Genomic DNA, 17,679 nt, shown 5'->3' on the forward strand with positions numbered 1-17,679 from the left:
TTTAAGGGCACAGCACATTTACCCTGTTATACAGGCTGTACACGGAATACTTTACATTGTAGCAGAGTGTCATTTCTCCAGTGTTCTCACATGAAAAGATATAATAAAATATTTACAAAAAATGTGAGGGGTGTACTCACTTGTGTGAGATACTGTAGGTATTTGTCACTTCAAATTAAAGCCTTTTTAATCCTTAACAAAAATGGTGTATAATATGCGTTGGTGCAGTAAATGGGAAAGATGGAAATTGTTTCCTCTTCTCTGTTCTTATCTACTTTGTCTTATGTATATTTCCTACACTTGACCTTCTTTGACTAAATGAGGAGCTTCAGTCAGCACCATGTCCTGTGGGTCAAAGACATTTTCCCACAATACTCACCCTCTTCCCTGTTCTCGCAATGCCTCCTTTCACTATTCCTGTAGACAAATTAATGGAATTCTGATCCGATCCATGCCACTTATGGTCCCCACCCACAGCTTCAATAAACTAAACGAACGAACAAAGGCCAAATTGAAATTCGATTTTCGTTCATTCTTTTTCATTTCTATTTGTTAATTTGTCATTCTGACGAATGAACAAATAGCCTAAATTCCCGTCCGAATTTCAGACAAAAGCGAATGCCCAACACTACGCCTAGTATACCTAAGTCTCGGCTAGTGCTTGGGTCAATCTGCTACACTGCTATAAATACTAAAACATACTTTGGGATCTAGAACGACTGAGGGAAAGGAAACCCTTGGCGGCGACACTCGGATGGGCCACCACATTACGTTTGGAGGACTTCGGGATTGATTGAAATAGCTTTTGATTTCAGTAAATATGCTGCAAACACAACAAATGACAATTTTCAGTTTTTTACAACCTATAAAGTGTTGAAACTTACTGTGCGTAATAATTTGGAACAGTGCATTGTACGTTTTTTTGTTTAACCCCTTAAGGACACATGACATTGTGACATGTCATGATTCCCTTTAATTCCAGAAGTTTGATCCTTAAGGGGTTAAAAAAAATACTGTTATCATTAGGAGGGATGTTGAATAAAATTTGAATTGTGCTCTTAATAGTTGATAACATGAGAATTATGCTGACTGTTATTTACATCAATTATTTAGGTAAATGAGAAAAATATCATTTGCATAATAATTTGGAACAGGGTGTATGATGCCACAGAGTAGCAGGAAGAAGGAAAAATTAAATAACTAAACCAGGGCACAACAAAACCCAAGGCAAAAAGTCGACTAAAGATTTCACCCTTGTGCATGGGATTTGTCAGCAGCAGTGGTTTTGGTGACTTTACTGTCCCTTTAAGAATTGCATTTTTCTCATTGAAAATTAAAATTTGTTAGTTTAAAAAGAAACGGTCTCCTAACTTTTCTCCTGGATCTCACATTTCAAACAAAGCAATACCAGATAGTCGAGAACTAAACAATATTGTCAAATCACAGCAGCTGCAATGAACAGTCTCTCCCTTTAACCTGGGAACAAAGCACAACAGAGTCTGTCTGGGGCATAATGAGTAACTAAACACTGCAAACTCTCACCACACTGAGCTGTATGGAGAGTTTCACAATAATTCAGTTCCCCTGCAGAGATCAGGAAGGTAGAGAAGCCTGGAAAAAAGAAAAGCCAAGATCTCTGACCCAGAAAGGAGCCTAATACCACCTACATGTTTATTACTAACCTGGGCCAGTATTCAAAAGACTATCCTGCAGGTGGCTCCTGACATACGGCTCTTCCCCTCGCTCAATCGCTGATATAATCAAAGGCGTCATGTGAATCCTTCCTGTATTTAACGGGACACATTATTAACAATTAGAACTTAAAGATCTTCCAAGCGATACACATTTATTATATCCTATAGAATGTAAGCTCGTTTGAGCAGGGTCCTCTTCAACCTATTGTTCCTGTAAGTTTATTTGTAACTGTCCTATTTATAGTTAAATCCCCCTCTCATAATATTGTAAAGCGCTACGGAATCTGTTGGCGCTATATAAATGGCAATAATAAATAAATAAATAAAAATTATGATTACGATGAGTTAGGAACATATGTGAAGAAATGTCAATTTGTCCCAGATATGAATATGTTCTTATGAGAAAGATTTCCTCTAAATAGGGTGACGTTTTCTTACCCAGAGAGCTGAGGGTCTGGTAATTCTCCATCATCACATCCCGGTAAAGCTCCTTCTCTTCATAATTTAAATAGTCCCACTCCTCCTCGGAGAAGTAAACGGCCACTTCCTCAAACTCACACTGATCCTAAATGAGAAATGTCATTGTTACAGATCATCAACCTACAACAGGATTAATTGGCCAGACATTAACTATAACTACTACAAACTATAGCCTTTAAAGTGAATCTCCAGTGCCAGGAAAGCAATCTGTTTTCCTGGCACTGGAGGGTCCCTCTCCCTCCCACCTCCCACTCCCCAGTTGCTGAAGGGGTGAAAACCGCTTCAGTGACTTACCTGAGGCAGCGACATGTCCCACGTCGCTGCCTGCTCCTCCCCCGCCGCTCCACCTTCTGCCTCCGTCGGCCGGTGGGCGAGATTGATCCCGCCCACCGGCCGAGGAGACCTAATGCGCATGCGCGGCAAACGATTTTCAATGCTTTCCTATGGGGAATTGAGCGACGCTGGAGGTCCTCACACAGAGTGAGGAAGTCCAGCGACGCTCTAGCACAGATAATCTGTGCTAGAGACCAGGAAGTTTCCTCTGGTGGCTGTCTAGTAGACAGCCACTAGGGGAGGACGTAACCCTGCAAGGTAATTATTGCAGTTTATAAGAAACTGCAATAATTACAGTTGCAGGGTTAAGGGCAGTTGAAGTTGGCACCCAGACCACTCCAATGGGCAGAAGTGGTCTGGGTGCCTGGAGTATCCCTTTAATAGTTTCAGATAATCTTTTCAAATGAAAATTACCATAGACTTCAATGGTGGATTCTGTAGATAAATAATTAAAAAAGATTTTCTAACAGATTGAGATCATTTGAAATATTTATCCAAAAAATTAATTGAGCTTGATATTCTCATATTGTAATTCACCACCTCATATAGATATAATAAATATCTTTCTCTCCCTCTACCATATCCTTGAGTTATACTTCCCTATCACAAAGACAGGAAGATAGGATAAAACAATAGTAGTGTATTTTGTGAATATATCCCTTACCGGTCTGTTCAGCTGGTAGTCCATCTCTGAGACTTGATCCAGATCTCTCAATCACCTGCACCTTCTTCTAGGTTATTTTTTCCAGGGGTCACTGGATGACTTGCTTTCTCCAAACAATGGACTCCAATGCCGGCAGAGATTGGCAACCTTGTTTGGTCCCAGTGTGAGGGACATAAATCAAAGGAATGAACCTACTGGATATAAATATAGCGGTCAGGTATTCTCCATCATGAAATGAGTGTAAATATTTTGTTTTTGAGGTTTTTTTCCCCCCCATTTTAAAAGCTACTTCTGTTTAATTTGCAAAGACCCCCAACAGTAACATCACCTACTGGGGGTTCTGTAACCATCGGGGGCAAGGTAAGGTAGGTTTTTACATACCTAAACCTGTCCCTCGCAGACACCTCAATCCTCTTCCATCCAATCTTCTTCAGCTCCTGGTGCTTCAACTGTCGACTTCAACACTGAGCTCTTGCGCATGCTCAAGAGTACAGCACTGAGGTCTATGGAGGATCCTGCGAGTCAATACGATTCTTCATATTAATAGCCTTTTACCCCCTACAGCCATCACTGGCTGCGGGAAATTACAAGGACAGAGCGTAAACCGGACCTTAGATGGCCGGACTAATGCGCTAGAGACAGAGAATCCGAGGTCAAGGAAGCCAGAAAATACACAATACCGTTTACACAAGCCAAGTCAGGGAAACCAGAATTCAGAATAACCAGGGAAGAGCCAAGATCAAGATACCAGGAAATCAGATTCACAAAGATAAAGTGCAAAAGGGTAATAAGCGCTCTCTTCTCAAGGGTGAGCAGCAGTTCACCAACAAGGTGTTCCCTCTACCTTGTGATAAATGGACAGATAAAATAGAAAGGTGAATACAAAGATAAAGCACTCTCAGGAAACCAGGAACAGGAAACCACGACAGGGCAAGGTACTGGGGTGAGTTAGGGATTTAAATATCCCTCTCTATGCTCTGATTGGTCAGAGGGCGACCTCTGACACCAAAACGTGCGTGTGCGTTCACGTCGTGACGCCACGCACACGTTAGTATAATTTTTGGGGGCGTAGCTAGAGATGGACGCGACCACGCGGTCAGCGCCATCTTTGATTTGGGCGTGACGCCCGGAAGAACTGGGGGAGTGGTTGCCGGCTCGCCGACGAGCAGGTAAGCTCGTGCTGTCGGCGAGGCTGTGCCGGTCGGGCACGGCCGTGTCAAGCGGCGGGCCGGCGACCGCAACAGCTATGCTCTGCATACTCCCTTAGCTAATAACTGCTAAGCTCTTTTAAGAGCTTGTTGCTGTCTTGCTCTCGGAAGGAGTCTACGGTGGTTATGGTGTCAGCTGAAGTGCTGGAAGCCCTTCAGGAAGCGCTAGGAGCATCCTTCAACGGAGGTACCCAGTCGCGGGTGCCAAGTGATCGTTACACACCCATCTCTCTCTCCATGTTACCCCCTCTCTCTCTCTCCATGTTACTCTCTCTCTCTCCATGTTATATATATGATGTATTAATTTGGTTATTGATTTAATCAGCTGATTAGTGATAGCATTACATTACTGATACTGTATCCTCCCTGCTGCTCACTGATTAATGATCTGTCTCTCCATGTTACTCTCTCTCTCTCTAAATGTTATAGATATGATGTATTGATTTGGTTATTGATTTAATCAGCTGATTAGTGACAGCATTACATTACTGATACTGTATCCTCCCTGCTGCTCACTGATTAATGATCTCTCTCTCTCCATGTTACACTCTCTCTCTCCATGTTACTCTCTCTCTCTCCATGTTACTCTCTATGTCTCCATGTTACTCTCTCTCTCCATGTTTCTCTCTCACTCTCCATGTTACTCTCTCTCTCCATGTTACTCTCTCTCTCCATGTTACTCTCTCTCTCCATGTTACTCTCTCTCTCCATGTTACTCTCTCTCTCTCCATGTTACTCTCTCTCTCTCTCCATGTTACTCTCTCTCTCTCTCCATGTTACTCTCTCTCTCTCTCCATGTTACTCTCTCTCTCTCTCTCCATGTTACTCTCTCTCTCTCTATGTTACTCTCTCTCTCTCTCTCTCCATGTTATATATATGATGTATTGATTTGGTTATTGATTTAATCAGCTGATTAGTGACAGCATTCCATTACTGATACTGTATCCTCCCTGCTGCTCACTGATTAATGATGTTACACTCTCTCCATGTTACTCTCTCTCCATGTTACTCTCTCTCTCTCTCCATGTTACTCTCTCTCTCCATGTTACTCTCTCTCTCCATGTTACTCTCTCTCTCTCTCCCTCCATGTTACTCTCTCTCTCTCTCTCCCTCCATGTTACTCTCTCTCTCTCCATGTTATATACATGATGTATTGATTTGGTTATTGGTTTAATCAGCTGATTACTGACAGCATTCCATTACTGATACTGTATCCTCCCTGCTGCTCACTGATTACTGATCTCTCTCTCCATGTTACTCTCTCTCTCTCCATGTTACACACTCTCTCTCTCTCTCCATGTTACACACTCTCTCTCTCTCTCCATGTTACACTCTCTCTCTCTCTCCATGTTACTCTCTCTCTCCATGTTACTCTCTCTCTCTCTCCATGTTACTCTCTCTCTCCCTCCATGTTACACTCTCTCTCTCTCCCTCCATGTTACACTCTCTCTCTCCCTCCATGTTACACTCTCTCTCTCTCCCTCCATGTTACACACTCTCTCTCTCTCCATGTTACACTCTCTCTCTCTCCATGTTACACTCTCTCTCTCTCCATGTTACACTCTCTCTCTCTCTCTCCCCATGTTACACTCTCTCTCTCTCTCTCCATGTTACACTCTCTCTCTCTCTCCATGTTACACTCTCTCTCCATGTTACACTCTCTCTCCATGTTACACTCTCTCTCTCTCTCCATGTTACACTCTCTCTCTCTCTCTCCATGTTACACTCTCTCTCTCTCTCTCCATGTTACACTCTCTCTCTCTCTCTCCATGTTACACTCTCTCTCTCTCTCCATGTTACACTCTCTCTCTCTCCATGTTACACTCTCTCTCCATGTTACACTCTCTCTCTCTCTCTCTCCATGTTACACTCTCTCTCTCTCTCTCCATGTTACACTCTCTCTCTCTCTCTCCATGTTACACTCTCTCTCTCTCTCTCCATGTTACACTCTCTCTCTCTCTCTCCATGTTACACTCTCTCTCTCTCCATGTTACACTCTCTCTCTCTTTCCATGTTACACTCTCTCTCTCTCTCTCCATGTTACACACTCTCTCTCTCTCTCCATGTTACACTCACTCTCTCTCTCTCCATGTTACACTCACTCTCTCTCTCTCCATGTTACACTCTCTCTCTCTCTCCATGTTACACTCTCTCTCTCTCCATGTTACACTCTCTCTCTCTCCATGTTACACTCTCTCTCTCTCCATGTTACACTCTCTCTCTCTCTCTCTCCATGTTACACTCTCTCTCTCTCCATGTTACACTCTCTCTCTCTCCATGTTACACTCTCTCTCTCTCTCTCCATGTTACACACTCTCTCTCTCTCTCTCTCTCCATGTTACACTCTCTCTCCATGTTACACTCTCTCTCTCTCTCTCCATGTTACACTCTCTCTCTCTCTCTCCATGTTACACTCTCTCTCTCTCTCTCCATGTTACACTCTCTCTCTCTCTCCATGTTACACTCTCTCTCTCTCTCTCCATGTTACACTCTCTCTCTCTCTCTCTCCATGTTACACTCTCTCTCCATGTTACACTCTCTCTCTCTCTCTCCATGTTACACTCTCTCTCTCTCCATGTTACACTCTCTCTCCATGTTACACTCTCTCTCTCTCTCTCCATGTTACACTCTCTCTCTCTCCATGTTACACTCTCTCTCTCTCTCTCCATGTTACACTCTCTCTCTCTCTCTCCATGTTACACTCTCTCTCTCTCCATGTTACACACTCTCTCTCTCCATGTTACACACTCTCTCTCTCTCCATGTTACACACTCTCTCTCTCTCCATGTTACACTCTCTCTCTCTCCATGTTACTCACTCTCTCTCTCCATGTTACTCACTCTCTCTCTCTCCATGTTACTCTCTCTCTCTCTCTCCATGTTATATATATGATGTATTGATTTGGTTATTGGTTTAATCAGCTGATTAGTGACAGCATTCCATTACTGATACTGTATCCTCCCTGCTGCTCACTGATTAATGATCTCTCTCTCTCTCTCCATGTTACTCTCTCTCTCTCCATGTTACACTCTCTCTCTCTCTCTCCATGTTACTCTCTCTCTCTCTCTCTCCCCATGTTACTCACTCTCTCTCTCTCTCCATGTTACTCTCTCTCTCTCCATGTTATATATACCATGTATTGATTTGGTTATTGATTTAATTAGCTGATCAGTGACAGCATTCCATTACTGATACTGTATCCTCCCTGCTGCTCACTGATTAATGATCTCTCTCTCTCTCCATGTTACTCTCTCTCTCTCTCTCCATGTTACTCACTCTCTCTCTCTCCATGTTACACTCTCTCTCTCTCCATGTTACACTCTCTCTCTCTCTCTCTCTCCATGTTACTCACTCTCTCTCTCTCTCCATGTTACTCTCTCTCTCTCTCTCTCCATGTTATATATATGATGTATTGATTTGGTTATTGGTTTAATCAGCTGATTAGTGACAGCATTACATTACTGATACTGTGTCCTCCCTGCTGCTCACTGATTAATTATCTCTCTCTCTCTCTCTCCATGTTACTCTCTCTCTCTCTCTCCCCCCATGTTATATATATGATGTATTGATTTGGTTATTGGTTTAATCAGCTGATTAGTGACAGCATTCCATTACTGATACTGTATCCTCCCTGCTGCTCACTGATTAATGATCTCTCTCTCTCTCCATGTTACTCTCTCTCTCTCTCTCTCTCTCCATGTTACTCACTCTCTCTCTCTCCATGTTACTCACTCTCTTTCTCTCTCTCCATGTTACTCACTCTCTCTCTCTCTCCATGTTACTCACTCTCTCTCTCTCTCCATGTTACTCTCTCTCTCCCCCCATGTTATATATATGATGTATTGATTTGGTTATTGGTTTAATCAGCTGATTAGTGACAGCATTACATTACTGATACTGTGTCCTCCCTGCTGCTCACTGATTAATGATCTCTCTCTCTCTCCATGTTACTCTCTCTCTCTCTCTCTCCCCCCATGTCATATATATGATGTATTGATTTGGTTATTGGTTTAATCAGCTGATTAGTGACAGCATTCCATTACTGATACTGTATCCTCCCTGCTGCTCACTGATTAATGATCTCTCTCTCTCTCTCCATGTTACTCTCTCTCTCCATGTTACACTCACTCTCTCTCTCTCTCTCCATATTACTCTCTCCCTCTCTCCATGTTACTCTCTCTCTCTCCATGTTACTCTCTCTCTCTCTCTCTCCATGTTACTCTCTCTCTCTCCATGTTACACTCTCTCTCTCTCTCTCCATGTTTCTCTCTCTCTCTCTCCATGTTACTCTCTCTCTCTCTCCATGTTACTCTCTCTCTCTCTCCATGTTACTCTCTCTCTCACTCTCTCTCTCCATGTTACTCTCTCTCTCACTCTCTCTCTCCATGTTACTCTCTCTCTCCATGTTACTCTCTCTGTCTCCATGTTACTCTCTCTCTCTCTCCATGTTATATATATGATGTATTGATTTGGTTATTGATTTAATCAGCTGATTAGTGACAGCATTCCATTACTGATACTGTATCCTCCCTGCTGCTCACTGATTAATGATCTCTCTCTCCATGTTACTCTCTCCCTCTCTCTCCCCCCATGTTACTCTCTCTCTCTCCATGTTACTCTCTCTCTCTCTCTCTCTCTCTCTCCATGTTACTCTCTCTCTCTCTCTCTCCATGTTACTCTCTCTCTCTCTCTCTCCATGTTACTCTCTCTCTCTCTCCATGTTACTCTCTCTCTCTCTCCATGTTACTCTCTCTCTCTCTCTCTCTCCCCCCATGTTATATATATGATGTATTGATTTGGTTATTGGTTTAATCAGCTGATTAGTGACAGCATTCCATTACTGATACTGTATCCTCCCTGCTGCTCACTGATTAATGATCTCTCTCTCTCTCCATGTTACTCTCTCTCTCTCCATGTTACTCTCTCTCTCTCTCTCCATGTTACTCACTCTCTTTCTCTCTCTCCATGTTACTCACTCTCTTTCTCTCTCTCCATGTTACTCACTCTCTCTCTCTCCATGTTACTCACTCTCTCTCTCTCCATGTTACTCTCTCTCTCTCCATGTTACTCTCTCTCTCTCCATGTTATATATATGATGTATTGATTTGGTTATTGGTTTAATCAGCTGATTAGTGACAGCATTCCATTACTGATACTGTATCCTCCCTGCTGCTCACTGATTAATGATCTCTCTCCATGTTACTCTCTCTCTCTCTCCATGTTACTCTCTCTCTCTCCATGTTACCCTCTCTCCATGTTACTCTCTCTCTCTCCATGTTACCCTCTCTCTCTCTCTCCATGTTACTCTCTCTCTCCCCATGTTACTCTCTCTCTCTCTCTCCCCATGTTACTCTCTCTCTCTCTCTCTCCATGTTACACTCTCTCTCTCCATGTTACTCTCTCTCTCTCTCCCCATGTTATATATATGATGTATTGATTTGGTTATTGGTTTAATCAGCTGATTAGTGACAGCATTCCATTACTGATACTGTATCCTCCCTGCTGCTCACTGATTAATGATCTCTCTCTCTCTCCATGTTACTCTCTCTCTCTCTCTCTCTCTCTCTCCATGTTACTCACTCTCTCTCTCTCTCTCCATGTTACTCACTCTCTTTCTCTCTCTCCATGTTACTCACTCTCTCTCTCTCCATGTTACTCACTCTCTCTCTCTCTCCATGTTACTCTCTCTCTCCCCCCATGTTATATATATGATGTATTGATTTGGTTATTGGTTTAATCAGCTGATTAGTGACAGCATTACATTACTGATACTGTGTCCTCCCTGCTGCTCACTGATTAATGATCTCTCTCTCTCTCCATGTTACTCTCTCTCTCTCTCTCTCCCCCCATGTCATATATATGATGTATTGATTTGGTTATTGGTTTAATCAGCTGATTAGTGACAGCATTCCATTACTGATACTGTATCCTCCCTACTGCTCACTGATTAATGATCTCTCTCTCTCTCCATGTTACACTCACTCTCTCTCTCTCTCTCCATATTACTCTCTCCCTCTCTCCATGTTACTCTCTCTCTCTCCATGTTACTCACTCTCTCTCTCTCTCCATGTTACTCTCTCTCTCTCTCTCTCCATGTTACTCTCTCTCTCTCCATGTTACACTCTCTCTCTCTCTCTCCATGTTTCTCTCTCTCTCTCTCCATGTTACTCTCTCTCTCTCTCCATGTTACTCTCTCTCTCTCCATGTTACTCTCTCTCTCTCCATGTTACTCTCTCTCTCACTCTCTCTCTCCATGTTACTCTCTCTCTCCATGTTACTCTCTCTGTCTCCATGTTACTCTCTCTCTCTCTCCATGTTATATATATGATGTATTGATTTGGTTATTGATTTAATCAGCTGATTAGTGACAGCATTCCATTACTGATACTGTATCCTCCCTGCTGCTCACTGATTAATGATCTCTCTCTCCATGTTACTCTCTCCCTCTCTCTCCCCCCATGTTACTCTCTCTCTCTCCATGTTACTCTCTCTCTCTCTCTCTCTCCATGTTACTCTCTCTCTCTCTCCATGTTACTCTCTCTCTCTCTCTCTCCATGTTACTCTCTCTCTCTCTCTCTCCATGTTACTCTCTCTCTCTCTCTCTCTCTCTCCCCCCATGTTATATATATGATGTATTGATTTGGTTATTGGTTTAATCAGCTGATTAGTGACAGCATTCCATTACTGATACTGTATCCTCCCTGCTGCTCACTGATTAATGATCTCTCTCTCTCTCCATGTTACTCTCTCTCTCTCCATGTTACTCTCTCTCTCTCTCTCCATGTTACTCACTCTCTTTCTCTCTCTCCATGTTACTCACTCTCTCTCTCTCCATGTTACTCACTCTCTCTCTCTCCATGTTACTCTCTCTCTCTCCATGTTACTCTCTCTCTCTCCATGTTACTCTCTCTCTCTCCATGTTATATATATGATGTATTGATTTGGTTATTGGTTTAATCAGCTGATTAGTGACAGCATTCCATTACTGATACTGTATCCTCCCTGCTGCTCACTGATTAATGATCTCTCTCCATGTTACTCTCTCTCTCTCTCTCTCCATGTTACTCTCTCTCTCTCCATGTTACCCTCTCTCCATGTTACTCTCTCTCTCTCTCTCCATGTTACTCTCTCTCTCCCCATGTTACTCTCTCTCTCTCTCCATGTTACTCTCTCTCTCTCCCCATGTTACTCTCTCTCTCTCTCTCTCTCTCCATGTTACTCTCTCTCTCTCCATGTTACTCTCTCTCTCTCCATGTTATATATATGATGTATTGATTTGGTTATTGGTTTAATCAGCTGATTAGTGACAGCATTCCATTACTGATACTGTATCCTCCCTGCTGCTCACTGATTAATGATCTCTCTCTCTCCATGTTACACTCTCTCTCTCCATGTTACTCTCTCTCTCTCTCCATGTTACTCTCTCTCTCTCTCCATGTTACTCTCTCTCTCTCTCCCCATGTTACTCTCTCTCTCTCTCCATGTTACTCTCTCTCTCTCTCCATGTTACTCTCTCTCTCTCTCTCTCTCTCTCTCTCTCTCCATGTTATATATATGATGTATTGATTTGGTTATTGGTTTAATCAGCTGATTAGTGACAGCATTCCATTACTGATACTGTATCCTCCCTGCTGCTCACTGATTAATGATTGGCAGCATTACCAGGTCACATGATGCTCCCGGGGGCGGGGTCACTGACCTGTAACCAGTAATAACCCCAATAAACACAATGATCCCCGAAACCCCGAGCCTCACCCTCCGCTCCCAGCGGCTCAGCACGATCTGCACGGCGCACACATATGACGTCAGTGAGGGCAGTGAAACCGCCTGGGGAGCAGCTCTGACACACAGGAAATGACGTCAGTGACCTCACCGCCGCCATGATGGATGTGGGCAAAGCTCCTATTAATCCTTATTAGTAGTATGGGCAATAGGCGGCCATTAGCGCTAAGATAACAATATGGAGAGTGTTAATAATGTGATAAGGAGGAGATAATAGGAAATAGAGAGATATTGTTTATTATACTGAGCCTGGAGTGACACACCCGGCGCCATGATGGATGTGGGCAAAGCTCCTATTAATCCTTATTAGTAGTATGGGCAATAGGCGGTCATTAGCGCTAAGATAGCAATATGGAGAGTGTTAACAATGTGATAAGGAGGAGATAATAGGAAATAGAGAGATATTGTTTATTATAATGAGCCTGGAGTGACACACCCGGCGCCATGATGGATGTGGGCAAAGCTCCTATTAATCCTTATTAGTAGTATGGGCAATAGGCAGCCATTAGCGCTAAGATAGCAATATGGAGAGTGTTAATAATGTGATATGGAGGAGATAATAGGAAATAGAGAGATATTGTTTATTATAATGAGCCTGGAGTGACACACCCAGCGCCATGATGGATGAGGGCAAAGCTCCTATTAATCCTTATTAGTAGTATGGGCAATAGGCGGCCATTAGCGCTAAGATAGCAATATGGAGAGTGTTAATAATGTGATAAGGAGGAGATAATAGGAAATAGAGAGATATTGTTTATTATAATGAGCCTGGAGTGACACACCCGGCGCCATGATGGATGTGGGCAAAGCTCCTATTAATCCTTATTAGTAGTATGGGCAATAGGCGGCCATTAGCGCTAAGATAGCAATATGGAGAGTGTTAATAATGTTATAAGGAGGAGATAATAGGAAATAGAGAGATATTGTTTATTATAATGAGCCTGGAGTGACACACCCGGCACCATGATGGATGTGGGCACAGCTCCTATTAATCCTTATTAGTAGTATGGGCAATAGGCGGCCATAGCGCTAAGATAGCAATATGGAGAGTGTTAATAATGTGATAAGGAGGAGATAATAGGAAATAGAGAGATATTGTTTATTATAATGAGCCTGGAGTGACACACCCGGCACCATGATGGATGTGGGCAAAGCTCCTATTAATCCTTATTAGTAGTATGGGCAATAGGCGGCCATTAGCACTAAGATAGCAATATGGAGAGTGTTAATAATGTGATAAGGAGGAGATAATAGGAAATAGAGAGATATTGTTTATTATACTGAGCCTGGAGTGACACACCCGGCGCCATGATGGATGTGGGCAAAGCTCCTATTAATCCTTATTAGTAGTATGGGCAATAGGCGGTCATTAGCGCTAAGATAGCAATATGGAGAGTGTTAACAATGTGATAAGGAGGAGATAATAGGAAATAGAGAGATATTGTTTATTATAATGAGCCTGGAGTGACACACCCGGCGCCATGATGGATGTGGGCAAAGCTCCTATTAATCCTTATTAGTAGTATGGGCAATAGGCAGCCATTAGCGCTAAGATAGCAATATGGAGAGTGTTAATAATGTGATATGGAGGAGATAATAGGAAATAGAGAGATATTGTTTATTATAATGAGCCTGGAGTGACACACCCAGCGCCATGATGGATGAGGGCAAAGCTCCTATTAATCCTTATTAGTAGTATGGGCAATAGGCGGCCATTAGCGCTAAGATAGCAATATGGAGAGTGTTAATAATGTGATAAGGAGGAGATAATAGGAAATAGAGAGATATTGTTTATTATAATGAGCCTGGAGTGACACACCCGGCGCCATGATGGATGTGGGCAAAGCTCCTATTAATCCTTATTAGTAGTATGGGCAATAGGCGGCCATTAGCGCTAAGATAGCAATATGGAGAGTGTTAATAATGTTATAAGGAGGAGATAATAGGAAATAGAGAGATATTGTTTATTATAATGAGCCTGGAGTGACACACCCGGCACCATGATGGATGTGGGCACAGCTCCTATTAATCCTTATTAGTAGTATGGGCAATAGGCGGCCATAGCGCTAAGATAGCAATATGGAGAGTGTTAATAATGTGATAAGGAGGAGATAATAGGAAATAGAGAGATATTGTTTATTATAATGAGCCTGGAGTGACACACCCGGCACCATGATGGATGTGGGCAAAGCTCCTATTAATCCTTATTAGTAGTATGGGCAATAGGCGGCCATTAGCACTAAGATAGCAATATGGAGAGTGTTAATAATGTGATAAGGAGGAGATAATAGGAAATAGAGAGATATTGTTTATTATAATGAGCCTGGAGTGACACACCCAGCGCCATGATGGATGTGGGCAAAGCTCCTATTAATCCTTATTAGTAGTATGGGCAATAGGCAGCCATTAGCACTAAGATAGCAATATGGAGAGTGTTAATAATGTGATAAGGAGGAGATAATAGGAAATAGAGAGATATTGTTTATTATAATGAGCCTGGAGTGACACACCCGGCACCATGATGGATGTGGGCAAAGCTCCTATTAATCCTTATTAGTAGTATGGGCAATAGGCGGCCATTAGCACTAAGATAGCAATATGGAGAGTGTATATAATGTGATAAGGAGGAGATAATAGGAAATAGAGAGATATTGTTTATTATAATGAGCCTGGAGTGACACACCCGGCACCATGATGGATGTGGGCATAGCTCCTATTAATCCTTATTAGTAGTATGGGCAATAGGCGGCCATTAGTGCTAAGATAGCAATATGGAGAGTGTTAATAATGTGATAAGGAGGAGATAATAGGAAATAGAGAGATATTGTTTATTATAATGAGCCTGGAGTGACACACCCGGCGCCATGATGGATGTGGGCAAAGCTCCTATTAATCCTTATTAGTAGTATGGGCAATAGGCAGCCATTAGCGCTAAGATAGCAATATGGAGAGTGTTAATAATGTGATAAGGAGGAGATAATAGGAAATAGAGAGATATTGTTTATTATAATGAGCCTGGAGTGACACACCCTGCGCCATGATGGATGTGGGCAAAGCTCCTATTAATCCTTATTAGTAGTATGGGCAATAGGCGGCCATTAGTGCTAAGATAGCAATATGGAGAGTGTTAATAATGTGATAAGGAGGAGATAATAGGAAATAGAGAGATATTGTTTATTATAATGAGCCTGGAGTGACACACCCAGCGCCATGATGGATGTGGGCAAAGCTCCTATTAATCCTTATTAGTAGTATGGGCAATAGGCGGCCATTAGTGCTAAGATAGCAATATGGAGAGTGTTAATAATGTGATAAGGAGGAGATAATAGGAAATAGAGAGATATTGTTTATTATAATGAGCCTGGAGTGACACACCCAGCGCCATGATGGATGTGGGCAAAGCTCCTATTAATCCTTATTAGTAGTATGGGCAATAGGCAGCCATTAGCGCTAACATAGCAATATGGAGAGTGTTAATAATGTGATAAGGAGGAGATAATAGGAAATAGAGAGATATTGTTTATTATAATGAGTCTGGAGTGACACACACGGCGCCATGATGGATGTGGGCAAAGCTCCTATTAATCCTTATTAGTAGTATGGGCAATAGGCAGCCATTAGCGCTAAGATAGCAATATGGAGAGTGTTAATAATGTGATAAGGAGGAGATAATAGGAAATAGAGAGATATTGTTTATTATAATGAGCCTGGAGTGACACACCCGGCACCATGATGGATGTGGGCAAAGCTCCTATTAATCCTTATTAGTAGTATGGGCAATAGGCGGCCATTAGCACTAAGATAGCAATATGGAGAGTGTTAATAATGTGATAAGGAGGAGATAATAGGAAATAGAGAGATATTGTTTATTATAATGAGCCTGGAGTGACACACCCGGCGCCATGATGGATGTGGGCAAAGCTCCTATTAATGCTTATTAGTAGTATGGGCAATAGGCGGCCATTAGCACTAAGATAGCAATATGGAGAGTGTTAATAATGTGATAAGGAGGAGATAATAGGAAATAGAGAGATATTGTTTATTATAATGAGCCTGGAGTGACACACCCAGCGCCATGATGGATGTGGGCAAAGCTCCTATTAATCCTTATTAGTAGTATGGGCAATAGGCGGCCATTAGCGCTAAGATAGCAATATGGAGAGTGTTAATAATGTGATATGGAGGAGATAATAGGAAATAGAGAGATATTGTTTATTATAATGAGCCTGGAGTGACACACCCAGCGCCATGATGGATGTGGGCAAAGCTCCTATTAATCCTTATTAGTAGTATGGGCAATAGGCGGCCATTAGTGCTAAGATAGCAATATGGAGAGTGTTAATAATGTGATAAGGAGGAGATAATAGGAAATAGAGAGATATTGTTTATTATAATGAGCCTGGAGTGACACACCCAGCGCCATGATGGATGTGGGCAAAGCTCCTATTAATCCTTATTAGTAGTATGGGCAATAGGCGGCCATTAGTGCTAAGATAGCAATATGGAGAGTGTTAATAATGTGATAAGGAGGAGATAATAGGAAATAGAGAGATATTGTTTATTATAATGAGCCTGGAGTGACACACCCAGCGCCATGATGGATGTGGGCAAAGCTCCTATTAATCCTTATTAGTAGTATGGGCAATAGGCGGCCATTAGTGCTAAGATAGCAATATGGAGAGTGTTAATAATGTGATAAGGAGGAGATAATAGGAAATAGAGAGATATTGTTTATTATAATGAGCCTGGAGTGACACACCCAGCGCCATGATGGATGTGGGCAAAGCTCCTATTAATCCTTATTAGTAGTATGGGCAATAGGCAGCCATTAGCGCTAACATAGCAATATGGAGAGTGTTAATAATGTGATAAGGAGGAGATAATAGGAAATAGAGAGATATTGTTTATTATAATGAGTCTGGAGTGACACACCCGGCGCCATGATGGATGTGGGCAAAGCTCCTATTAATCCTTATTAGTAGTATGGGCAATAGGCAGCCATTAGCGCTAAGATAGCAATATGGAGAGTGTTAATAATGTGATAAGGAGGAGATAATAGGAAATAGAGAGATATTGTTTATTATAATGAGCCTGGAGTGACACACCCGGCACCATGATGGATGTGGGCAAAGCTCCTATTAATCCTTATTAGTAGTATGGGCAATAGGCGGCCATTAGCACTAAGATAGCAATATGGAGAGTGTTAATAATGTGATAAGGAGGAGATAATAGGAAATAGAGAGATATTGTTTATTATAATGAGCCTGGAGTGACACACCCGGCGCCATGATGGATGTGGGCAAAGCTCCTATTAATGCTTATTAGTAGTATGGGCAATAGGCGGCCATTAGCACTAAGATAGCAATATGGAGAGTGTTAATAATGTGATAAGGAGGAGATAATAGGAAATAGAGAGATATTGTTTATTATAATGAGCCTGAAGTGACACACCCGGCGCCATGATGGATGTGGGCAAAGCTCCTATTAATCCTTATTAGTAGTATGGGCAATAGGCGGC

At 42.2% G+C, this 17,679-nt stretch overlaps 1 protein-coding gene and 1 pseudogene across 1 annotated transcript; both read right to left on the reverse strand.

Annotated features, from left to right (window-relative positions):
- Nucleotides 1-17,679, reverse strand: part of LOC134575287 (zinc finger protein 850-like) — a 203,237-nt pseudogene that overhangs the window by 8,931 nt on the left and 176,627 nt on the right.
- Nucleotides 1,458-3,267, reverse strand: LOC134575284 (zinc finger protein 82 homolog). Its single transcript, XM_063434548.1, has 3 exons — nt 3,172-3,267; nt 2,133-2,259; nt 1,458-1,784 (listed from the first exon to the last, which is right to left on the reverse strand). Exons 1-3 carry the CDS (start codon nt 3,193-3,195, stop codon nt 1,678-1,680), a joined length of 258 nt encoding a protein of 85 aa, XP_063290618.1. The 5' UTR covers nt 3,196-3,267; the 3' UTR covers nt 1,458-1,677.

The sequence above is a fragment of the Pelobates fuscus genome, chromosome 10 (genome assembly GCF_036172605.1).
Source record: "Pelobates fuscus isolate aPelFus1 chromosome 10, aPelFus1.pri, whole genome shotgun sequence".
Classification (NCBI taxonomy): Eukaryota; Metazoa; Chordata; class Amphibia; order Anura; family Pelobatidae; genus Pelobates; species Pelobates fuscus.